The sequence below is a fragment of the Plodia interpunctella genome, chromosome 24 (assembly GCF_027563975.2).
Source record: "Plodia interpunctella isolate USDA-ARS_2022_Savannah chromosome 24, ilPloInte3.2, whole genome shotgun sequence".
Taxonomy (NCBI): Eukaryota; Metazoa; Arthropoda; class Insecta; order Lepidoptera; family Pyralidae; genus Plodia; species Plodia interpunctella.
The window spans coordinates 1,722,578-1,745,862 of record NC_071317.1 but is presented as its reverse complement, the minus strand read 5'-3'; the positions used below and the strand labels follow the sequence as shown (position 1 = coordinate 1,745,862).

Here is a 23,285-nt window from a genome sequence, read left to right as displayed (position 1 = left end):
CTCCGCAGGGTTGTCAAAAAGCACTTGGAAAATTAAAAAAAAAAACGAAGTTACTCTGAGATTGATCACTGTATTTATTTTGATTTCTGTACGTCGAAATACCGACCGATGTGATAAGCAAATGCATTACGCAAATATAATTTGCAATTAGCATTCACCTCTTTGCTTCCCACCCGCTTTGACAGTTTGAGTTCACTACTGTGTACGCGATTACTTGCCCTTAGACGCAGGTGGATGATCGTAAAAGTCATGTCAGATAACTTTAGTCGACTTGAATAAAATTTAACAATAAGGCAATAGAAACAATATTGGAGGAAATTGACGAAGTGAATTCGTCAACTTTAAGCAAATTTACAAACGAAAAAGTTCGATCTATCAATGCGTTCGCACATTTTGACGGGAATTTTTTGAAAATGCAGATACTGTGCTCGACCTTCAGAAAAAATTGGAGAAAACTGATGAAGTGAACTTCGATAGAATGAGAATCAGGTCCCTGAAAAATTTGCCAGCATTTTCTCGTCTTTATAACCTAGAGGGCAACCCTATCAAACTTCACAGCAAGTAAGCTAATCGATTCGTCAGCGCGTGTCGAGTTTCAGCCGTGATTTGGTCCTCGGATTAAGCAGGTGTCGGCTTAACGACTCACGGAATCGATGAGCCATTCGATTCTCACTGGTTTTCGATTTACAGCTGAATATTGTTTTGTTTATCTACAAATAGCTACTTTTTAACAAGATATTTTTATAACACATTACGCCAGCTATCTCGCAAGAAATACTTAAAGTAAATTGTCGTGTGGATTCCAGATAAATCCGTCACTATTTTATTAATCTTGATCTCATTTGTCTCTGCTCTCTGAATTTACAAAGGTTGCGGTATATAAGTTACAATGTAATTAACTGTTTGCTATTCTATTATAGGTATTGTGTATTTAAATCTGTAAAAATAGAAAAAGGTATGGAGAATAAATAAAAAATAAAATAAAAATGCTCAATGTTGGCATGTAGTAAGGGTAATGTCAAATGTCTTTACATGATCTGAGCAAAATCTGATACCAGTAAATAATAAATAAAATAAATAAATAAATAGGGACAAATCACACAGATTGATTTAGCCCCAAAGTAAGTTCGAAACTTGTGTTATGGGATACTAAACCAACGATAGTATATTCTATAACATATACATATATAGATAAACATCCAAGACCCAGGTCAATCTGAAAAAGATCATTTTCCATGTTGACCTGACCGGGGATCGAACCCGGGACCTCCAGTGTAGCAGTCCGGCGTGATGACCATGAGGCCACGGCGGTCGTCAAAACAGTGTTAGCAATAACACACTCAAAAAGAAGAAGCGTTATATATATTTATTCAGTTATTTTGCTACTTGGGTATCTATACATCCATATTATATATTGCGAAGCAAATTAAAAAAAAACTGATTACGATATTCAATTTACTACGCACCTATAAAGATAAACTTCGTTTTGTTTCTTCTTTATTGATCTATATGGTCAAAATTATATATATACTATTTGTGTAGCCATTTACTATTTCTCAAACATTAGCTTAGCTTTTAGTCAATAATTAACTTTACCCTACGAGCAGGTTCAGTGTCAGATTAATAAACCAGTTTGTCAACGATAATTTAGGTGGATTAGGTGACAGACTAATAAACAGTACCATTTCGAAATAGGTATAGTGGAACAATATAGTCTCTAAACTACGATTATTTCACTGAACTGGATCTAGTAATCTATACTATTATTATAAAGAGGTAAGCGTTTGTGTGTGTGTTTTACTTTGTGAATTTGTATGTTTGAGGCGGGTAATCTCCGAAACTACCGAACCGATTTCAAAAATTCTTTCACCATTCGAAAGGTTCATTATCCAAGATTGCTATAGGCTATATTTTATCTCAAAATTTCCACGGGAGCGAAGCCCCGGGCAACATCTAGTACTATTATATAACTAAACTTTAACCGTTTTATAATTACACAAACTTTTGCACGCGACTTCGTCACCGTCTGATTTGGGCGTCCGCTCATAACTTATTATTGACAATATCTCGGCTTCTAAGCAACGTATCGCGATGAAACTTACACAAGATTATAAGTTGGACCATCCGCAATACAACTGAGAAAATCGCATCAAACTTCATTCAGTAGTTTTCACGTTTTGCGCGAACAAACACAGGTCCACTTACAGTTTTATGATATGTGTAGATATAGTAATATTCTTAGTAAGATAGTAATGGATCACGTTCATATAACTTTGTTCCGGCATATAATTATAACTCTAGGGAGGGATATAACTATATTGTGGTTTTATCTATCTTACTGCGATATATACATATAATAAAACTGTAACTGGGCTACGTCTGTATATAGGGGATAATTATGGGGCTCTCTATGGGACTAATAGAATTTTTTTTGTCTGTCTGTCTGTCTTTCTCTATGTTGTAAAACTACTGCATGGGATTGGATGAGGTTTCCATAATCTTATAGCGAATAGTCTAACTTAAAATTTGGTATAGGTTCCATCGCGATACGTTGCTTAGAACCCGACATATTGACTAATAAATTATGAACGGATGCACGAAACAAAAGCTAGTGTAAACCAAAATCTAAAATGTGGTGTGGTGTGTGATTCCGCCCTAGAATAGGACTACTATATCTTCCCGTGGATGTCATACGACGCGACTAAAAACACACAGCCCAGGTAACAATATCATTTCTAAGAAGATCTCATCGAAGAATCTTCAACATTTTTAGGTTTTTTTAACCCCGAACATAACGAAATGAGAGAGAGAGAGAGAGAGAGAACACGCGTCCCGAGCACGAATACACGGGGCTAATACAAGTTATATGTCTATATTTATTTACCTCTGGGAGGAGTCCTCTCGTGGGGCCTCTGCCAGTACCAGGGGGCAGGCACCAGGCCTCCGTACCGGCCCGCCAGGGCGCTCCACTGAGAGATGAGGCCAAGCCTGTAACAATAAAAATCGTCATATCGAGTGTGTTATTGCTAACACTGGTGTCAGATTTTATTCAAGTCGCCTAAAGACATCTTACATGACTTTCACGACTACTTACCGCCATCTAGTGGCAGGTAGTCGCATACACACTAGTGAACTAAACTGTCCACCAGTGTGCAGGTTTCCTCACGATGTTTTCCTTCACCGAATCACTACATAGTATAAAACAGAGACACTTCCCGCTGTCTGTCTCTATGATCTATAATAACAACACAATAATTTTTTATAATAGTGTTAATCCAGAGGATGGTATATAATTTATTTTTATTTCTATCTCTTTCGGCTACGTGAAATGGAGAAGGCACGGGCAAACCACTCCATTAATATCGGCAAGAAATGTTTTTCTGTGTGTTTTATTCCACTTAAAGACCACAACACACAAGTTTTTCTGTGTGTGTTTCATTACACTTATGACCGTAGGAAGGAAGGTAAAATAAAATTAACACATATGACACAATTTAAAAAAAATCGAAATGCAAAATTACCATTTGTTTGTTTGTTAAATTGTTTTATTTTTTATTAAAACTATTTTACCATTTGGTACAAATGTCCTCACAGTTATATATTGCCACCAAACATTGCTTTGACGACCCCGGTGGCGCAGTGGTAAAGTGCTTGCCACTGAACCGAGAGGTCCCGGGTTCGATCCCGGTCGGGTCATGATGGAAAATGATATTTTTCTGATTGGCCCGGGTCTTGGATGTTTATCTATATATGTATTTGTTATAGAATATAGTATCGTTGAGTTAGTATCTCATAACACAAGTCTCGAACTTACTTTGGGGCTAGCTCGGTCTGTATGATTTGTCCTGATATATTTATATTTATTTATATCTATTATAGCTTGTACTGTTGTGTACCGGTTTGAAGGGTGAGAGGTGTAATTACAGGCTACTGTGCTAAAAATCCTAGGTCAAAATGGCTATACGGCTTCAGCGTGGCCCTGACAGAAGCTGCAAACCCAAAAAGTTCTGGATGTCGTCCAGAATGACATGCGTGTCAATGGCCTGTAGACTTACGATACCGAATATTAATAATTAAAAAAAAAAGTAGGTAAGCAGACCCCCAGACGCACAATTGGAAGAAACCGAAGAACGCTAAGATGAGAGGTGGTAGCTAATCGAATAAGTCATGTCAGATGCCTTTAGGTGAATCTGACACCGGTGTTAGAAATAACAATACAAGAAAGATGGCATAAGTATACCATTTATATTTATAAAAGAAATATATTACATCAAGCTAACCCGATAAAATCGTTCCAAACAATCGCCAACAAAACTTCACCATTAAATCAATACAAACAATCGAACTGAACAAAAAGTGATAAATCACTTCACCAAATGAGGTAAAATACTCCGGTAAAATACTTGCTAGTTATTGGGTACAAGCTTTCTCGCTTACTCGCTATCGAGGTATAAATATCGATTGAACAAAGGGGATTGCAACACTACGCTCTTGGGAAAGATTAGGGATGGGGTAAGTGTCGATATTTTTTTATCGATTAAATATTCTTAAAATTCCATTACGAGTGAAATGAAAAATTATCGAGTCAAACACGCTTTATTCATTTAATTATTAGTATACGTTAAAAATATATAAAAATAAATAATTTAAGTCTTGTATCTAAGTATAAAATAAACCTTACATTTTTCAAAGATCGATTGCGATTGTACATGCTATTATGCCTATCAGTTAGCAAGGCCCTCGGTCGAATCGTACGAAATTCTCGAGAATATATGGAGTCGTCCTAATCTAGGGCGGAAGCACACGACAAAAAAGTACACTAAGTAAACAGAAATCTAAGTAATTCCACATCTATGCGTGCTATGTACGAGTCTGCGTAGACCGTCTACGAACATGTGCTACGAATTGTGCTACGGAGCTACGAAACGCCTATGAGAGTAGTGTTCCTTATATTGTTGCAATACTAAAATAAAACTACTATTCTGTTAATGTCGTATGCGGTGACGCAGGGATAAAAAGCCTTGTAAGCTGTTAGGCAACAACAGCATTCCCATGGAGGGTTGACGTCAATCTGGCGGCGTGTAAAATCACAATTTCAAATCATTTATTCAGAAATTATACCTTCACAGACACTTTTTCACGTCAATTTTTTTATATTAAATAGACATTTCTCACGAGCTACAAACTACTGGTATTTCGGAACGGCCACTGCTGAGAAGAAATGCCGAAAGAAACTCATTTGAACAGTGTTGGCCCTATCGTGCCAGAAGGGCTTACCATTATTGTTTCTTATATATCAAAGTACATACTCGTAATATACATAGTCAAGACAAGTCATAGCCGAATCTTTAAAATCTTAAAAAAAAAACAAATTAGAAATTTGTTTTTTTTACAGCGTCAATGCCTCGAACGCAAGCGGGAACACGCAGAAATGATGGAGAATTTACCGATGCCGCGATTCAGTATACCTACTATTTTCCGTTCGAATCGCCGGTCCAAAAAACTTTTTTCATAAAAACTATCGACAACGCCCATCCCACGACACATATTTGCTCGCGAAGTGTTATCGATTCTAGAAATAACAATCGCCATTGCTAGCTTTTATCGTCTATATTTCGCAGTGAGCGGCGCCGGGAGGCAGAGTAATAGCGAATTGTGTCTTATTGTAGTCTGAGATAGGGACCAATCTGGTGATTTAAAATATTGCTTCTGTTTGTTTATAAACTCTTTACTGCACAACGAAAACACATACAAAGAAAATATTTCTTTTTTATGGAATACATATGGCTAGTATATAGCCACCATACTAGCTGCGCCCCGGGGCTTCGCTCCCGTGGGAATTTCGGGATAAAAAGTATCCTATTTGTTATTCCAGGTTATATTCTACCCGTGTGCGTGAAAGATACACAATATCCCGAGTGTATTATGTATAAACTTTCAGGAATAAATTATGTAAATAACACTATTATCAAAATCCGTTGCGGGGTTTAAAAGAAGAAAATTTAGAAACAGACAGACGCAGAGTGCGACATACTCTCGCGGTTGTCGTACAAGGTAATTAAGGGATTACAAAAAGACTATTAGATGTAGACATTTTACGTTTCTGAATTAAATTCTAATACGATTTTTGATGATAATCTCTTAATTATTGTATTTACCTAATACTCCAATAGATATAAAACTAATTTGTGATTCAAATTCAAATTCAAAATTCTTTATTCAATTTAGGATGATATACATCACTTATTGACGTCAAAAAAATTACTTAAACTAAGTCTACTGCCGGCTTCCAAAGCGCAGGTGAAGAAGAAGCGGTGCAACAAACTTCACCGCAGCCTTTTCTCCAAGGACGTTAATTAACAAATATCTTATACATATTGATATACATGTGAAATTCATTAATCGATAGAAACTTTTCGTAATCTATTTTATTAGTATATTTTTAATTTGTTTGAATTCACAATCCCTTATATATTAAAAGTTGAAATGGTCACAATATTATATATTAATACAAAGATAACGTAGCAAACATGAAGGGTCCACAGTCTGAATATCCATTATCCAACCCATTCGCCACATGCAAAGTTAATCACACAAACTGCAAAACTCTTCAAAACCCCGTATCATCCCTCAGGGCACACAAACTCAACTCAAGAACCCTACAAAAAACGCTAATTACCCTTCAAGTACGCAAAAATCAATTCTAAAGTTAAAAACCAATCTGCATTGATTCTTAATCCGACTGAAGTTCGAAGCTCAAATTCCATTACACGTTAAAGCAGCAACTTCTGATTGGTCGGCTCACCGCGCTCTGATTGGCCGCGTCTGTAACCCCGCCCCCCCTCAGGCGGTATAAAAATCGATGCGCCGTCGTTTCATACTCTTTTTAGCTCGGCGCGTCGGCCGACACTTTTGCCTTGTAGCTAATAATGCCGTTTGTACTTTCTTTTATGGTTTAAAGTGTTTACTTGTATCCGTTGTCCGCGCAAGCGACACGGGAGCCTTTTGTTGGATCGGATAGGGTCTGAGATACATTTAAAAGCATCTCCGGTTGTCCTTTGTTGTTTTCTGGGCTGTGGAAGATAGTTGAGACTATTCACAGCGCCTTGATAGCACTTAACGACAAAGAAGAGTGTTTTTGACGCTAACGTAAAAATTTAATCACAATGTTAGCGTGTTCTCTGTGTGTAAACGCAATAGCGTAATAAACAGACTTTCGAATTTACAAATAATAAAATGAATGTGTGTAGAATTAAACGCTGAAACAAATGAAACAAAATATTCGTTACATAATTTGCTTATGAATGAAAAAAAATAACGGTCCGTCTAAAAATACGATGTTTTCTTGAAAAAGATTCGAGCCTTCTTTTTCAATTCCAATAAATCTCACCTCGGCCGTAAAGTTTGATCCACCCCAAGCTTTTAAATTCCTAGAGGCTTCCCCAAACATCCCTTGAAATCTTGACGTCCCTTATATCAAGTACACCCATAAGTAGGTAATGCTCCCCTAACTTGAGATGCACATACAATATAGAAAAGGATGGCAGACCAAAATGATTAGCGCATTGTTTTTCAACGATATTTATTTTATCATTTTAGTTTTTATTCAAGTATTTTTATTTATGTTTATAACTATGTAAAGCTATCACTATATACATTATTTCTATACGGATTTCACCCCCTTATAATACATAGAGTTCGTTAATACATTACATTTGTTACATACATATATTACCAGCGGCCCTTCACGTCTTTGCTCGGGTAAAACCTGATAAAAATGCCAGCCAATGCTACTCCTGAAGGTTTCACCTGTCATGTGCCAAATTTAATCAAAGGCGGCGTAGTAGTTTGAGTTTATTCATTACAAAAAAAAAAATACAAATTGTTTTTTCTCTGTATAATATTATATAAATGTGGTTAATTAACATTAAAAGCATATGCGTTCGTAACATGCACTGTGTTCTCTTGTTAGTATATTTACGAGTACAATCTAATTCGACCATTTCGTATGCGACTTTATTTCGAGCGATACGCCGCAAGGGGAGGCAGGTCAGTTGAGGGTAAGCAGGAGACCTACTTGAGGATAATAATGTGGTAATAGTAATGTTAAACGTTGGTAAGTAGTACTTATGTCAACGTCAAAACATTTATCTGGAAATTAGACCTTCACGGGCATTGTTTTTTTCGTTGGAATTTTATATTATGTAGTTCTTAAAAAGCTACAACGTACTGGCTTGTATATAGTTTTACTATTTTTTAAGGTTTATATTTATATGTAGTAGTGCGCATAAATTAATTATATTTAGTATAATAAATATTATAATGTACAGCAGTGGCGAACGAGCTGTTTTGCATCGGATATAAATATAAAATATTGGAACACATTTTTCATTTTATTAACGAACTCTTTTATTTTTAAATGTTTTTCCAAATTGTCTTTTTACGAAATTGCTATATTGCACATAAGTAATTAGATGCGTTTTGTTATATGACGCATTTAATATACTTCATAATTTGAGATCGAAAAATATGTTACCACTATGAAACGATTTTATCATAAAACTCGTAGATACAAAATGAAAAAATATTGACGGTGACGCACAACATAAGTCTTGTCTTTAAATAACCTCAAAATAAAAATGATCCCTAAAGAATTGAGACACATAACAATTGTATATTACAAATAAAAAAAATCACCCCAACACAGGGTTCCGGGCGGCTTATCCGGACATCGTAAATAACTCACGGATACCCCGGTCACGTCTGTTTTATATAGTTCTCCCGGATAACGTATACGAAATAAAATCCAAAGAAAATTACCTCACTCTTTGGTGATCTTCTCATTCACATTTATTTGTATCTTTCGAATTTCTTATTCTTCCGATTTCATTCGAAGAGTCCGCTTTAGTCGGCCGCCTAATTGACGTCAAACCTCACTGGGAACACTATTGTTGCCTGTTAATTATCGAGGCTATGTGTGCCTTAGTCGCCTTGTGCGGCATCCATAGGAGGGTATTAAGTGCTTATATTAATATTTTTATAAGAATCTTTATGTATTAATCTTTAAATATTTGATAAATAATAAATAAAATTCAATTACATGAAATAAAACATGTAGTCAGTATATTATAATTTTGTATTTTAAGAAATTTCTTTAAACATATTTGCTCATAACATTAACAATTGAGAAAAAAAGATTTTCTCATTTGTCTATCACTAATTAGCGACTAAAAAAACAACTCGAAAAACTTTACTCTCTTAATTTACAAAGCGAAATAACACAGCCGTTTACTCGCAATTTTTCCTTAAAATCGCCTAATTAGCCGTTTAAATCTGGCTGGAACACGGATAAACATCGAGATTAGAAAAAATAAGAAGAAAAAAAGTTAAAACGTCAGGATTTGGCGGGAACAGTGACAGATCGTTTACACTGTGTACAAAATGTCCGTCGTCACTGCAAATAATTAAGGGGACGAAGTGGGAAGAAAAGATGTTTACATTAGGTATTTGTTTTAAAATTTCTTTTGGATTTTCTTGCTTGTTAATTAAAATGCGCATCTCAAAACAAATATAAAAAGATGCATAGGAGGGCTTTAACGTAAAATATATGTAGTCAGGCATTTACGCAATGTGTTTCTGTTGTAATAAAGAAAAATGTGCCTAATTATTCGGATCTATTTAAATATTTACAAAGGAACAATCTGTTGAGTCACTAATTAATTCTCTCTCACTCTTTCACCTGAACGATTCCGCGGTTACATCCTAAGCCGCTGAGCGTCGAAGCCAAAGGTCCAATTTCACTTATAATTATATAATACTAAATTACATTAGAAACAAAATAATATACTTTCAAAGACCACTTCACCAATAAATAACCAACAAAACAAACAAATTAGGTACCTACACAGACAAATAAAATAACGTTTCATCATGGCGTACGGAACGCGGAGTTGACATGTCAAACACGACATCTTCCCTAATTTGCTGGCAAATAGCCGGGCCCGTCTTCTACCCCATTTCTTGGACTTTATGCCTTGTGTTGCCAGATAAAAGCGTCGTTGGAACCCTGTAAAAGGGGAAAACTACTTCTTGTAAGTCTCGAGTTGATTAGGTCGGGTAATGATGTAGCCCTAGCGTATTAAGCGGATAAAAGATCAGTAAGGGTTTTGTTTTTATTATGTTTGTTAGTTTTCGGCGTATTTCGCCTTTTGCTGTGCGTATTGGGTTTTAGATTTGATGATATTTTTGGGTTGTTCAGTGTAAGACGTTATTCGATGTAATATCACTTATAATGTAACGTAATACGTTGTTTTGAGTTCTTATTCCATTCAGTGTTGGATGTATAAGGTTTTTTCTGATTTAGTTAGGATTAACCCTAAAATTTTATATCTCTCGTCTAAATATATTTTTTGTAGTTTTATAAATATAAAATTAGAATGTTTAACCAATCCTAAAATCCGATAACTATAACACAAAATACGATCTTGTCTTTTGATTTTAAACAAAATTCTGTCGCGAAATCTTAACAAAACCTTAACACGAGTACAGTTACTAAGCATGTTACTAAACTAAACTAGTGGCAAGCTTATTTTACCTATCTTAGACTAGTTACGTAACAGCCACTTTCGTCGACCACTCTCAGACAATGCCCCATCGATCTACCACCGCCATTAGACGAGATACTCAAATGATGCTGCGTTGGAACTGAACACTTGCATAAGTATTAACTTGGGCGAGCTTCTAAACTAATCTTTATTCTTCAATGAACTATTTAATACTTACACGACTCTGTACAGCGATATCGCTGTACAGAGTTGTGTAAGTTGTAATTTGTAAGTTACGAGTATATACTTGTAACTTACAAATTACAGAAACAACATTCCATGTATAAAGGATTTATTATGCAATAGTCGCATAAATAATGTTCATGTAATAATGTACATACCTTTTGATTTAGTTTATATGAAACTACCATGCCTAATTTCAGAATTTATTAAAAACTAGAGGCCCGTCCGGGCTTTGCTTGGATAAAACAAAAAAAAAATTATATACGTAAACCTACCTAACATATCACACTCTCTATTGGTGAGAACCGCATGAAAATCTGTGCAGTAATTTTTGAGTTTATCGCCAACAAACTGACTTGGCAGAGGACTTTATTATATAACATTTATAAGGATATATTTTGATGCTTGGTCGAATATATTTAATATCAAAATCGAGCGCAGAATACATTCAAATTTAGTAACACAACTTGCGCATTCATTTACTCAAGTATAATTTTCAGTGTAAACGAAGCATAACCGAACACTTTGAGGCTAGTTTAAGTAATTAATCGACAATGCCCAAGTTATCGAGATTCGAAATTATCGGTAATTTTAAACTCGGTTCAAAGTCATAGGTTAACCTTCAACTTCACAGCAATACTCAATTTCTTTTATTCGATTTCATCTGCTTTGATGTCTGTTTGTTTTTAATAATCAATATTATAGGTTAAAGTTAGTATTTACCTCATGAATTATGCTCTGTTAATTGATAAAAACCGCATGATAATCAATTCAAAACTTTTTCGAATTTATCACTGACTTTCAGGGGAGAAACTGGCACTAAGGGACATACAGCGTTGAGTGTTAATAGGCAACAACAGCATTCCTAAGAAGGACCTGACGTTAAGTCACACGAGCAACGGGTCTAAAATCATAGCCTCATCTTCAAAATTTTAAGGATTACTTTTTTTGAAGTCTGATTTTTGATTACTGTAGTTTGAAGTTATTAATTTAATATAGTATATGTTATTATAGTGTAAGTTAATAGTACACTATATAGTATAAGATAATATACTATATAGTGTACTATATAGTATATACTAACATCATATAGCGGTCTGAAATGAATATTTCGAATTGAATATATTCGTATTGATATACTATAGTGCTGAGTTAAATAAACAATTTCTTATTTATCAGACAAAAACTTACCTCGACAGCATAGCGTCATTGGCATTTCCGAACTGGTTGGCGGCCAAGGCAGCTTCTAGAACATTCTCCCTTCTAGGTTCATCTCGATTCAGGATAGAACTTATTGAGAAACTCGTGTATGGCGCGCTGCCAGTCGCTTTTTCCCCCTTATCCTTCTTTAACTCATAGAATGGACTCTTCTGGTCTTTTCTGGAAGGGGAAGAGGGGATGTCGGGACTGCTCGCCCCGGAAACGACGTTCACTTCGATGTCACGCTCGTCTTGCGATGACACAGGGGAGTTCATCTTGTATCACTGTCTCATGGTACGGTTATCTGAAATGAGGGAGACTGGTGATGACGCTGTTAAAATGGAAAGGAAACGCCTGTAAGCTTCGCCAATTTACATTTAAAATAGGTATAGTAATTGGCAATTTGGGAAATTATTTACGATGAACTCTTCTAATAATAGAGATAATTTTATTTATATTAGTTGTTCGCCGCGAACCTAGACCTCGCGAACACAATATATATATATTTTTTTAATTGTGAATATTTCAAAAACGACTGAACCAATTTTGATGCCCCACGAACTCAAAAATTCTATTGGCATATCCTACATACATTTTTTTAAATTTCATCAAAATCGGACCAACGGTGCGAAAGTTATCGCGTTACAAACAAACATACATACAAAAAATTTATTTTTGCCCCAAGTAGAAGACTTCGCTCGCCCGTTCGCTCGGTCAATTATGTATGTACACAGTTTTGTAATGAAGTAATAGTTATTAGAAACTAGCTTTGGCCGCGGCTTCGCCCGGGTGAATTTCTCTGCGAAAGCGGAAAAGACAGTACTTTGATACAAATTTTTAACCTCCATTATAAGTCATTTTTGAACAAGGGGTTTTCACTACATGCATACCAAATTTCATCAAAATCGGCCCAGCGGTTTAGCCGTGAAAGCGGAATGGGCAGAGAGACTTTCGCATTTATAATATTAGGTAGTATTGGCATTTATAATTATTAGGGTTTGTAGATTAACCCTCAATGTAGGTACTGACGCAGCATTGAGCGAGGAACTAGAGGAAATAACGCGCCAAAAAATTCTTCTTCCTAATACTTCTCTATCTTTCATCGTCGTCGTGTGAAGCCCAGGGCCGCTTATAAAATAAAACATTTTTTTAAAGATTCCGCTGCGATTTTACGACTGACAGCCGGCCTGGCGTCTACCCCTTTAGTAATAATGTTGTTGCCTATCAGCAGTCAAGATTCAATACCCCTTAGTCGCGACCGATAAAACTATGGAAATTAATTAATTACGAAATCAGATACTGTCCAAAATGTTATAACCTCAATATAATAATTTATGTACATATTACGTACCTAAAAATATAACTTTTTACATATGTATGTAAAAAGTTATATTATTAGATTAATTACATTAAACCAACATTTAATTACTTACGAGTAGATAACATCCAAAAATAGATAATCCCACCTTACCTCTAATATTTATATATAAAAAAGCTGTCAGAAACTCGATCCCCGATTCCAACGTAAGATGTTAACCATTATTTATAATTCAAAGCCTTAAGTGCGTTATTGTTCTAAGCTTATTTGGGGGTGTCCCCCAGGCATTACACTAATATGGAGGGTAGGCCCCCACCCTGAATAAATAAACACCAAGATTCATCTTAAGGTTTTGACTTAATCGTATTTAATTTTTGAGATAAATGGTTTGATGTGATTTAAGAGAATAATATACAATTTTGTGTGCAAAGTTTGTTCTGTGATGATATCGATCATTATGACGTAATTTTTCTAACTAATTGACAAAAAATTAGGCACGGAACCTTCCGGAGTGACATAAGCTACTCTTTATTATGGTTTTACCCGAGCAAAGCCGGGGTGAGACGCTAGTATTGAATAACAACGAATGAAACGAGATACAATAATGAGTTAATATTAATGTTGAAATGGCCACAAATTCCGACGAAATTTAAATGTTTAATGTCAAAATACATGGCAAATAACACGTCAGATAAAATATCTCCGCTAAAGTGGCCACGAATGTCTGTCTGTGCGTCAATATAACATAAACGGACATATCGGACAAGCGCTCTCGTTCAACGCAAATTGCTGCATTTTGAATTGACTGATTTTCTGACACACTGAATATCCCATTCCACTAATATTATGAAGGCAAAAGTTCGTGCGTATGTTTGTTACTTCTTCACGCTCAAACACCTGGGCCGATTTTTATGAGATTTGTTATTGACGTATCTGATACCCTGGATTAACACATAGGGTATTTTTATTGGATATTTTTATGGGATCGCATGCGCAAGAGATGCTTTTTCCTGCTGCGCCGGACTGAGGCCAGCTCCAACAGAATACTTTCGATGATAGCGGCCACGGGCTACATGACCCAAAGGCATAGTTTTTTATTTCATTTTTATAACACGAAATTATTAAAACTAGTTGGACATATGCCTGTTCCAATTTTGTCATGACTCATGCTTGACCCCAATCAATTTAATGTGCCTAACGCGAACAAATGACAATTTACAAATAATCGCGCACATAAATAATTCAGTATACAATGGAAAAGTAGTAAAAACGATGAAAAATTAGCGAATGCTATTCCCAAAGCCATATTAGCGTGTTCACTGGTGGTTAGGACAATTCGATGGTCGACTCATGTGGGATTTCTAATAACAGTTATATAAATGGTTTTGTTATACAGATGGCATACCTACGAAACACACAAACAAGTAAACACATTACTAATGTGTATGCATCGTGTAAAAAAAGAGAACCCTAACATTTGGACGCAATAACGTGTTACGTGTTTCAAATTCAAATTTAAATCATTTATTCCGAAATTAGACTTTCACAGGCACTTTTAAAGTCAATTTTTATATTAGTTATTTTATATTATAGTAGTAGTATAATAGTTATATACAAACTACTGGCATTTCGGAACGACCACTGCTGAGAAGAAATACCGAAAGAAACTCATTTGAACAGTGTTGGTCCCTATCATGCCAGATGGGCTTACCATTATTGTTTCTTACAATGTTTTTTTCTAATAATGTATAAAAGTATGATGCAATAATATATAGTTCCCTCCCAGTTCCCTCTGGCAGCAACCAATCACGAGTTAACGCATGGGTCAATCATCGCGTAGCTCAACCATATTAGAGGGAACCTCACGATCCGGCCCACGACGCCACTACCAGATTGACCATTTCATGTTTCATGGTTGAATTGCCATAGGCTACATTTTATTAAAAATCCCACGGGAGCGAAGCCCCGGGCAACATGTAGTTATTTATATTTCAAAAAGTAAAAGTTCTATTTAGAAAAAATACTTAAAACTTTTATTGGCGTCAGTAAGACACGTGACAAAAAGATCTTGTCCGTTCAATAAACCGTTGAGGAGTTCCATTGTTGGGAGCCGACCTTGAGTACTTGAGTGAATCAGATCATGCTTATCATATTGCATTGTCATGGAAACTGAAGCGGCGTAGTAAATTTCAACTCTGTACAACAAGTAGAAAACTTGCTTGAAATTTAACTTGCAAGATTTGTGTGCTGACGATATGGGTGAAACTAAATAAAAGTTTGTATAAAATACTCATACAATTCAAAGCCGCTAAATGGTGCGTGTGAGTTAAACTTTACCACACCTTGGTAATAAAAATGAATGAGCCTTTTGCTATTCAAATATCATCTAGGCGGCTGCCGTTCCTAATGAGGTCCATTTGTAAAGAACTATAGCTGTTTACCCGCGACTTCGTCTTCGTAGAATAGTTAGTTCTGACAGCATAATATTTTTTTTTTGTGATTGATGTATTTACCCATAACAGATTAATAATTTCCAAGACCTATATTATTGAAAAGGTAACTATCCTGCTAATGTTTTACTAATAGGCATAATTTCATCTAAATCATTCCAGTGGTATAAGACATACAGGCGTATTTATTATTCGTATTTATATTATGGCATAATCGTTGCGCGTGCGCTTTTGTTATACCATCTCTTCTGTGTTCGAGTGTTATTTAATATAAATGCAAATTCAGGTTGAACAACTAGTGTAGCATGAACCACAACGCCCAGTCATGATCCAGCCAGTTAATTAGGCAAATTGGTCGATTTTCGAGACGCTACTTATTCGCGTTAAAACTGATTCGGTTATAAATTAATGCTAATTTAATGAATACAACTAATCGTTGTTAACAAAATTGGTGGCTAAAAGTGACAATGTTTCAAAAGCAAGAGTATCTTAAATATATCTTTTCTCTTAAAACTTCAAAAATATACGTTTAGGGCGTTTTTTTGGCTGGCAACTAGCTATATAAAATGCTAACAAGCTCCAAAAATTGTACAATGTGCTTTTATTCTTCTGAAAATCAATATAACAAATCACATATCAGTGGAAATGATCAAAAGTTAGCTATTGTCTATTTCTAACCTAAAAAAAAACTCGAACACGCGACTAATTAAATTATAATTTTATCACCAGGAAGCAATAAACCATGTTTTTGATGTTATCCAACACCAAATTACCCAAAAACCTCTGTGACAATGTTAACCCTTTAAAAATTTAGCCATAGGCTTTATTTCTACAGAGATACAGTCGAAAGTTCCCGGTTTGTTTAGAAATAATTAATTAACAAAGCGATTTGTCAGCTATTTAATTTTCAAATGAAGTTTAGTCGTAAACATTACAAAGTCAAATTTTTACAACCCTTTGGATGTGCAACTAAGATGCGCTTTGCCCGGTCAGTGGCCGTATGTTACACCGAATTTGAATTAATCGTACTAAGTTATGTAAATAAATATGTAATGGTCAAAAATTTGTCAAAAAATTATTGATAATAAGATAGATAATTAACTAGAAAGTTATTCATTTGACCAAGTCACTGTTTTTTGTCTGTAAATAACATTACTTAATTATACGATATACCTACCTTGTATAGTTTGTATACTTATTTATATATAAACGATTAAATGAAATTGTTTGGGCATTACTTCGCAGCGTTCGTTCCGAAATGCAGCATAAAAAATAATATTATGCGCTTTTGAATAATTTCGAAATATGCCTGTTTAGTTCTAATATCTAATAGCGGTGGTGGCGTAATGGGTAAGACGTCCGCCTGTAGATCAAAAGGTCCCAGGTTCGAATCCTACTCGTGCCACATGAGTTTGTATACCAATCTGACTCATGTATAGTAGTTTTCATCGGTCACCACTTGCTTCCGGTGAAGGAAAACATCGTGAGGAAACCTGCACACTGGTTGATTATTAACTTGTGTATGAAATGGAGAAGGCAATGGCAAACTACTCCATTACTAATGCCAAGAAAATTGTTAATTATGTGTTTAATTCCACGTAATGACCACGACCCTCAGCCATGAGGAAGACGACTATGGAGAGTTCTAATATCTTAAAATTCCGTTGGTTTCTTACAAATAATAATCGTATTATCAAAAATTTCTTCCATATGGACAAAAATTAATTTTTTCATTGACGAACAAGACATGTCATGAATGACGACCTCGGTGGCGCAGTGGTAAAGTGCTTGGAAAGCACTTTACCACTAAAAAGTCTGGGCTTGACCCGGGTCTTGGATATTTATTTACATGTGTATTTGTTATAAATATAGTATAGAGTTAGTATCCTATAACACAAGTCTTTGGGGCTAGCTCAATCTGTGTGATTTGTCCTAATATATTTATTTACATAATCGAACACGTTCGTTCGTAACGTGTTACGCTTCGGTGTAAATGCAGCCCGATTAGCATTCAAGGGTTAGCCTCGTTTACAGGCTGTAAAGCAACGGCCGCGATGGTATCGCGGGCCATCTGCCAGCCGTCTTTGATCACTTTGACCGGACATTACCCACTTTGACCGGTGTTAGTTAATGTTGATTTAAATTGTTGCCTTTTGCGGCTTTGCCTTTGTGGCCGTAGATTGGAAATAACTTTTTAATGGGTAACAAAACAATCTGAAAGAAGGGATTTTAAAGATTGGAAAAACGCAACAGCTTAAGTCGCTGTTTACGTAGTTCTCTCTTTAATAATTTTACAAGGTTTACTCTTTAATTTATTTACAACTAGCAGCAGGTTCTGGCTTTGCTCGGGTAAAACTATAATAAATTGTACACCTGAAACCTCGGCATGAATCACTAAAATTACCTATTAGTTTAAAAAACCGCGTTAAAATCCGTTGCGTAGTTTCAACGATCTAAGCATACATAGGGACAGACAGCGGGAATTGACTTTGTTTTATACTATGTATTGATAGTGTTAGCATCAAACCGCGGCACCGCTCGCGTGATTTTCCCACGGAAACAGTTCTTTTTACCGGAATGAATTGTACTTTTCGTATCCTTATCCTTTTTCGTATTCTAAACTATATTACCTCTATGTACGAAAATATTCAAGGAAGATAGGCTATATATTCCTTTCATTGATCTTAACCGAGCGAAGCCGGGACGGACGGCTAGTAAAAATATAAAAACATACAAATCACTTTCTCACGTTATCAATTAACTTTGATAATAAATATTTTGACGTGAATCCTTAAAAAGGTGGTTCTTTACGAAAACTGAGATCAAGTATTGGAAAAAAACGTTAATCGGTGGTGAAAAGTATCGGTTACGGGTTACGTACGCATCAACGAACACACACCCGCACAGATAGTATCTATAGTATTGTGTTACCGCAATCTTTTATCATAATAAGTCATTGTGGTATAAAAATATCGACGATATATTTTAAGGCAGTTTCTGTGCTAGTATTTTGTAGTTGTAAAATTACTACATAGTATGAAACAGACGTCACTTCCCGCTGTCTGTCTGTCTCTATGTATGCTTAGATCTTTAAAACTACACTACGGATTTTAGTGCGTTTTTTAATATCGTTTTATTTGTGTGTATAATTTATTATGTTTTAAAAATGGACGTGTGAAGGTCCAGTCGTTATTTTAACTAATATTATAAATACGAAAGTGAGTTTGTTTGTTGCCTATTCACGCTTTATCTACTCAACCTTTTATAACGGAAAAATAATCCGTTTCCCGTGGGAAAATCACGCGGACGTAGCCGCGGATAAAGTCTAGTTTCTGAATAAATGCCAAAAAAATCGCGTACTTCACAAAAAAAATTGCAAAAAAAAAGGTTGAAATTATTTCAATTCCTTGCCTGTTTTGACATGAAAGAAATACCTATAGACAGACAAACATACCTTCTTATTCATTTACGAGTATAAAATATTAGCGGGGATATGGTTTACCAAGATCATATTTCATTTGAACAATCTAAAACCGTATCACATTCTGAGATCACCAACAGATAATTTGAAAGCGTCGGACATATTCAATTTCAAAAAATATTTTTTAAATAAAATATCCTAATCCTGATATTAACTATCCTAACCCAACTAATATTACAAATTTGAAAGTACGTTTGTTTGTTACCTCTTTTACTCACTTTATCCAATCAAGCAATCTACTTGAAATTTCATGCTTAAGTTAAGCTATATTTGATCGTTGAAGGACATGGGGTATAGGTAGGACCTTATCTCCCTTAAAAATAAATGTTTCGTGGGAAATTCACGCTGGTGCAACCGCGGGCAATATTTGTTATCTATATTTATTTTGGTTTGATCTTATTTAAGACATCTATGTTTGAGAAAAGTACTTTCTTTGCAACGTATAAACTTCATGATGAAATTTCATACACATATAGACTAAGCTTTTATATACCGCAGTCGAAGTCGCAAATTTTGTATAAAAATATTCAAATTATGACGTTTTTCACGAGACATAAAACAACTGTTAGAAAACATACAATCAAATTTACAAAAAGCACAAAAATATTATCATGACATACCTTTACAAAAATATTCCTCAAAAAAATCACAAACACATAAATATTGAAAACACAACACTCCCGTTTCGGACCGACCTTCCTCGCGCCAGTCACCAGAACCGACTGAACTACCCTTGCCGTAAGGGGCGGCATTCTATACAGCACCTCCCCTTACAAAACACAACCCCTATATCTATCCTTTTTCTACAAAAACCCAAAGTTTCAACATTTTATTATCAACTTTAACCAATCGTGTTAAGGTTCTTGATTTCGGTAACATTTTTGGGGGTGAATCGATTCAGCAATAGTAAGTAACAGAATTAAGTGGTGTTTAGCCGGGAATTGCTAAAACTACTACGTTTTATGTTAAATTTGCTGGGTAATTAACCGCGGCTAAGCATTAAGATGGTAACAGTCAATGTTTTTTAAGTGCTCTTTGTGTAAAAGGTTTTTGAGATACGCTGTTATAAGTACAGCGTGAAAACTTTTTATATTTGTTATATGGTTGTCTGCACGATCTAAGCGTGTAGTGGTTGTTGTTCGAGACGACCAAGGGACATAGGCTAGGCAACTGATAGACAACGACAGCACTCCCAAGGAAGGTTAAGTTTAGACATACGACAGGCATTAAAATTTACTTTTTACGCTGACCCGGGGCTTCGCGGCGTCACAGCTTCGAATGCACCGGGAATGCAGAAATTAGAGAGAGATGTTCCTCTGCACGTATTGTGAATATTTCATGTTTGTTTTTACAAGTTAGTTTTTGTATAAGACTTCACTCTACTACTGTACTGTATTTGAACGAAAAGATGTTTTTTTTTTATCTTTCAACTAGGGCTTTGTCATATTTATCATGCCATCTGATTAAATTAATAAAATGTATTTATGTATGCACACATTTTTGATATTACAGGTTCCATTAATTCTAATCCTACAAATGTCTGTTACAAATAACAAATAATCCAGCCCTTGTTAATTGTTAAGTCATCATGCTTTAAGTCCTGCTTTAAATTGTTAAGTAGATAAATGTATCAAATATTTTATTTACCCAACTCACTACTAAGGTGGTAATTGGACAACAACAGTCCACGCTAAGCGTAAGCACTAAGCTTGTATCGCTGGTCCGATGGACACAAAAACAGAAACGGGCTCAAGCTTGTTAACCAGAACTACTGTTTTTCCAAATGTGGTGTGTGGTTCCGCCTTAGAATCGAGGCGATTAAGGGACACGCAGCCCAGGTAACTGATAGGCAATGGCATCCCCAAGCAGGGTTGATGCAGGTGACCGGATGTAAAATGACAGCCAATTCTTAAAAATTTTAAGGCTTCTTTTACGCTCGGTCTTCGCGGCTTCACAACGCTGTACGTGATCGGGAACATACATGAGATTGTGTGGCAAATGAGCATACGGGTTGCCTAATGGTAAGCAAACACTGCAACCCATGGTCACCGGCAACCAGATACGGGTCAATGGTGCGTTGGCGACATTTTGAGAAAGCGATAGACTATTTTCTTTGAAGCGAGAAAAATATGTTTTGTTCACTGTTCGAATTATATTTTGTTCCTCCGTCCTCGGGCAGGGAAGAGTCCTCCTCGCTTAAAAGCCCGTCCCGGTTATTTACTCGCCCGGGTAAATAGCCCTATAGTAGCCGACGGCCCCGGGCGCGAACGGGAAATTAGTGTGGTCGCCCAGAGCGCTTCCGTCACTGTATACAATAATGTTGGTACAGATATAAAGCTATGTCGCGTGTGGTTCCGCCCTGCAGTAGTGGCTGCGGTGTGCTCCGTTGTTTTCTATTGGTCTGTAAGTTTTATGTTTTTATTTATATGATCTGTATATGTACAGTCGACAGCACATCAACCTACCCAAATTCATTGCAAACTCGCCGCTATTACTAATCGAAGTTTATGCAGGTTAACTTGATGTGCTCTTGACTGTACACTGTTTTTTGAATTGTAGTTGTAGTTCATAAACTTATAACCTACTTAAATTGTACTGTTTTTATTGCGCTTTTTTAAGTGTACTCGAATAAATAAATATAGTTTTTGACACTAACGTGCGCTCACATACTCGAAACTTCATAGAATTTCTACGTGGTTCTGCGTTGATCCGTCAACAGACGACAACGTGACGGAACGCAACGGAGCAATGAGCCATGGCTCTTTAGGACCCGTAAGAAATAAACGGTGCGTACTTCTCTTAGATAGATAGATGATAGATAAGAAGTTTATTTGCATCAACTGAGACAAATACAAACAATTAAAAGTTGGAACATGTTAGATACATACACATCTATAAGTAACAATAATAAGATTGTTTCCGTGACGTCAATGTGTGGCGCAGTCATACAAATTGCCAATAACTCAGTGGTGGGAATTGCTCAAGGAGCAAACACTGATTTTCAGTCATCACCAAAGCAAACACTGATTTTCAGTCATCACCAGAGCAAAAACTGATTTTCAGTCATCACTATGTTTTCCGTTCAATGGTGGAATGAAGAGAAGTGTTCTTCTCTTCATTCCATGTTTTGTACATCACCACAGAAGGCTGCGAGATTATTCGTTTTGCTAATTGGTCTTGTAGGAGTCTCTTTTAACCAACTAGATGTTCATCCGCGACTTCGTCGGCGTAGAATAGTTACTTCTGACAGCATAATTCTATTTTATTACGATTGATTTTTTTACACGATGCTTATACGAAATGGGAAAGAGACAGCATGTGAACGTTAGTAACGTGCTACGTATTTGCTTCGTGGTAGGGCCTTCAGTCTCACATCTTCACACAGATACTCTACTCTTCATACGCTGTGGTTGTACGACCGATACGTTGGAAAAGCTGTTTTTACCTCTCGGCTGTTGAGGCTTTCCTTGATCGTCTCGTAAGACATCAAAGTGAATATCCTCACTTTACACTTTAGGACTATGAGAATATAATTAAACCAGCAGGAAACCACACGCCGCATGATACAATTTAGTTCCATCTCGCGCCATCTAGCGGGCGATAACAGTAATTATATATTTTTATAAAAGCGCGTGAAATGTTACATGCTTCCGTCATGCTTATGTCAACTCCACATTATTGTCGCCGAATTCGGACACATGCCGACGCGAATGCGTGAACATTGCGTAGTTTGTATTAATGCTTTTTACCACAATGAAAAACCAAGCAATGCATACCGAACCCGCCAAAGTTTGGCGAACTGTTTGGCGACTGTGGAACTGGCATTAGGTTATAAGGGTTTGTGAACTTTGTTTTTTTCGACGCAGGAATCGACGCAGATTGTGTAGCTATACGTCAACAGCTATAATAGACATTCTTATAGACTTGAGTGATCCGTATTATCCATTATAACACTTGCGTGCTTCGTTAGCCTTCTTAGCCGTAATAAAACGCTACTCAGTAACAAGAGCCATGCCTCACTGCTCAATAGTGCTCCGTCGCGACGACGC

General features: G+C 36.0%; 1 protein-coding gene across 2 annotated transcripts in view; it reads right to left on the bottom strand.

The window, feature by feature from the left end:
* Positions 1–23,285, bottom strand: part of LOC128680345 (homeobox protein HMX3-B-like) — a 32,689-nt gene that overhangs the window by 5,212 nt on the left and 4,192 nt on the right. Inside the window, exons 1-3 of one of the 2 annotated variants that reach the window (XM_053763421.1) lie at positions 19,857–19,973; positions 11,979–12,291; positions 2,885–2,988 (exon numbers count right to left, since the gene is read on the bottom strand). In XM_053763421.1, the coding sequence (XP_053619396.1) occupies positions 2,885–2,988; positions 11,979–12,262 (388 nt within the window). In that variant the 5' untranslated portion in view covers positions 12,263–12,291; positions 19,857–19,973. Of the gene's footprint in view, positions 1–2,884; positions 2,989–11,978; positions 12,292–19,856; positions 19,974–23,285 lie in introns of those variants that run through there. The other variant, XM_053763420.1, reaches the window with a different exon arrangement.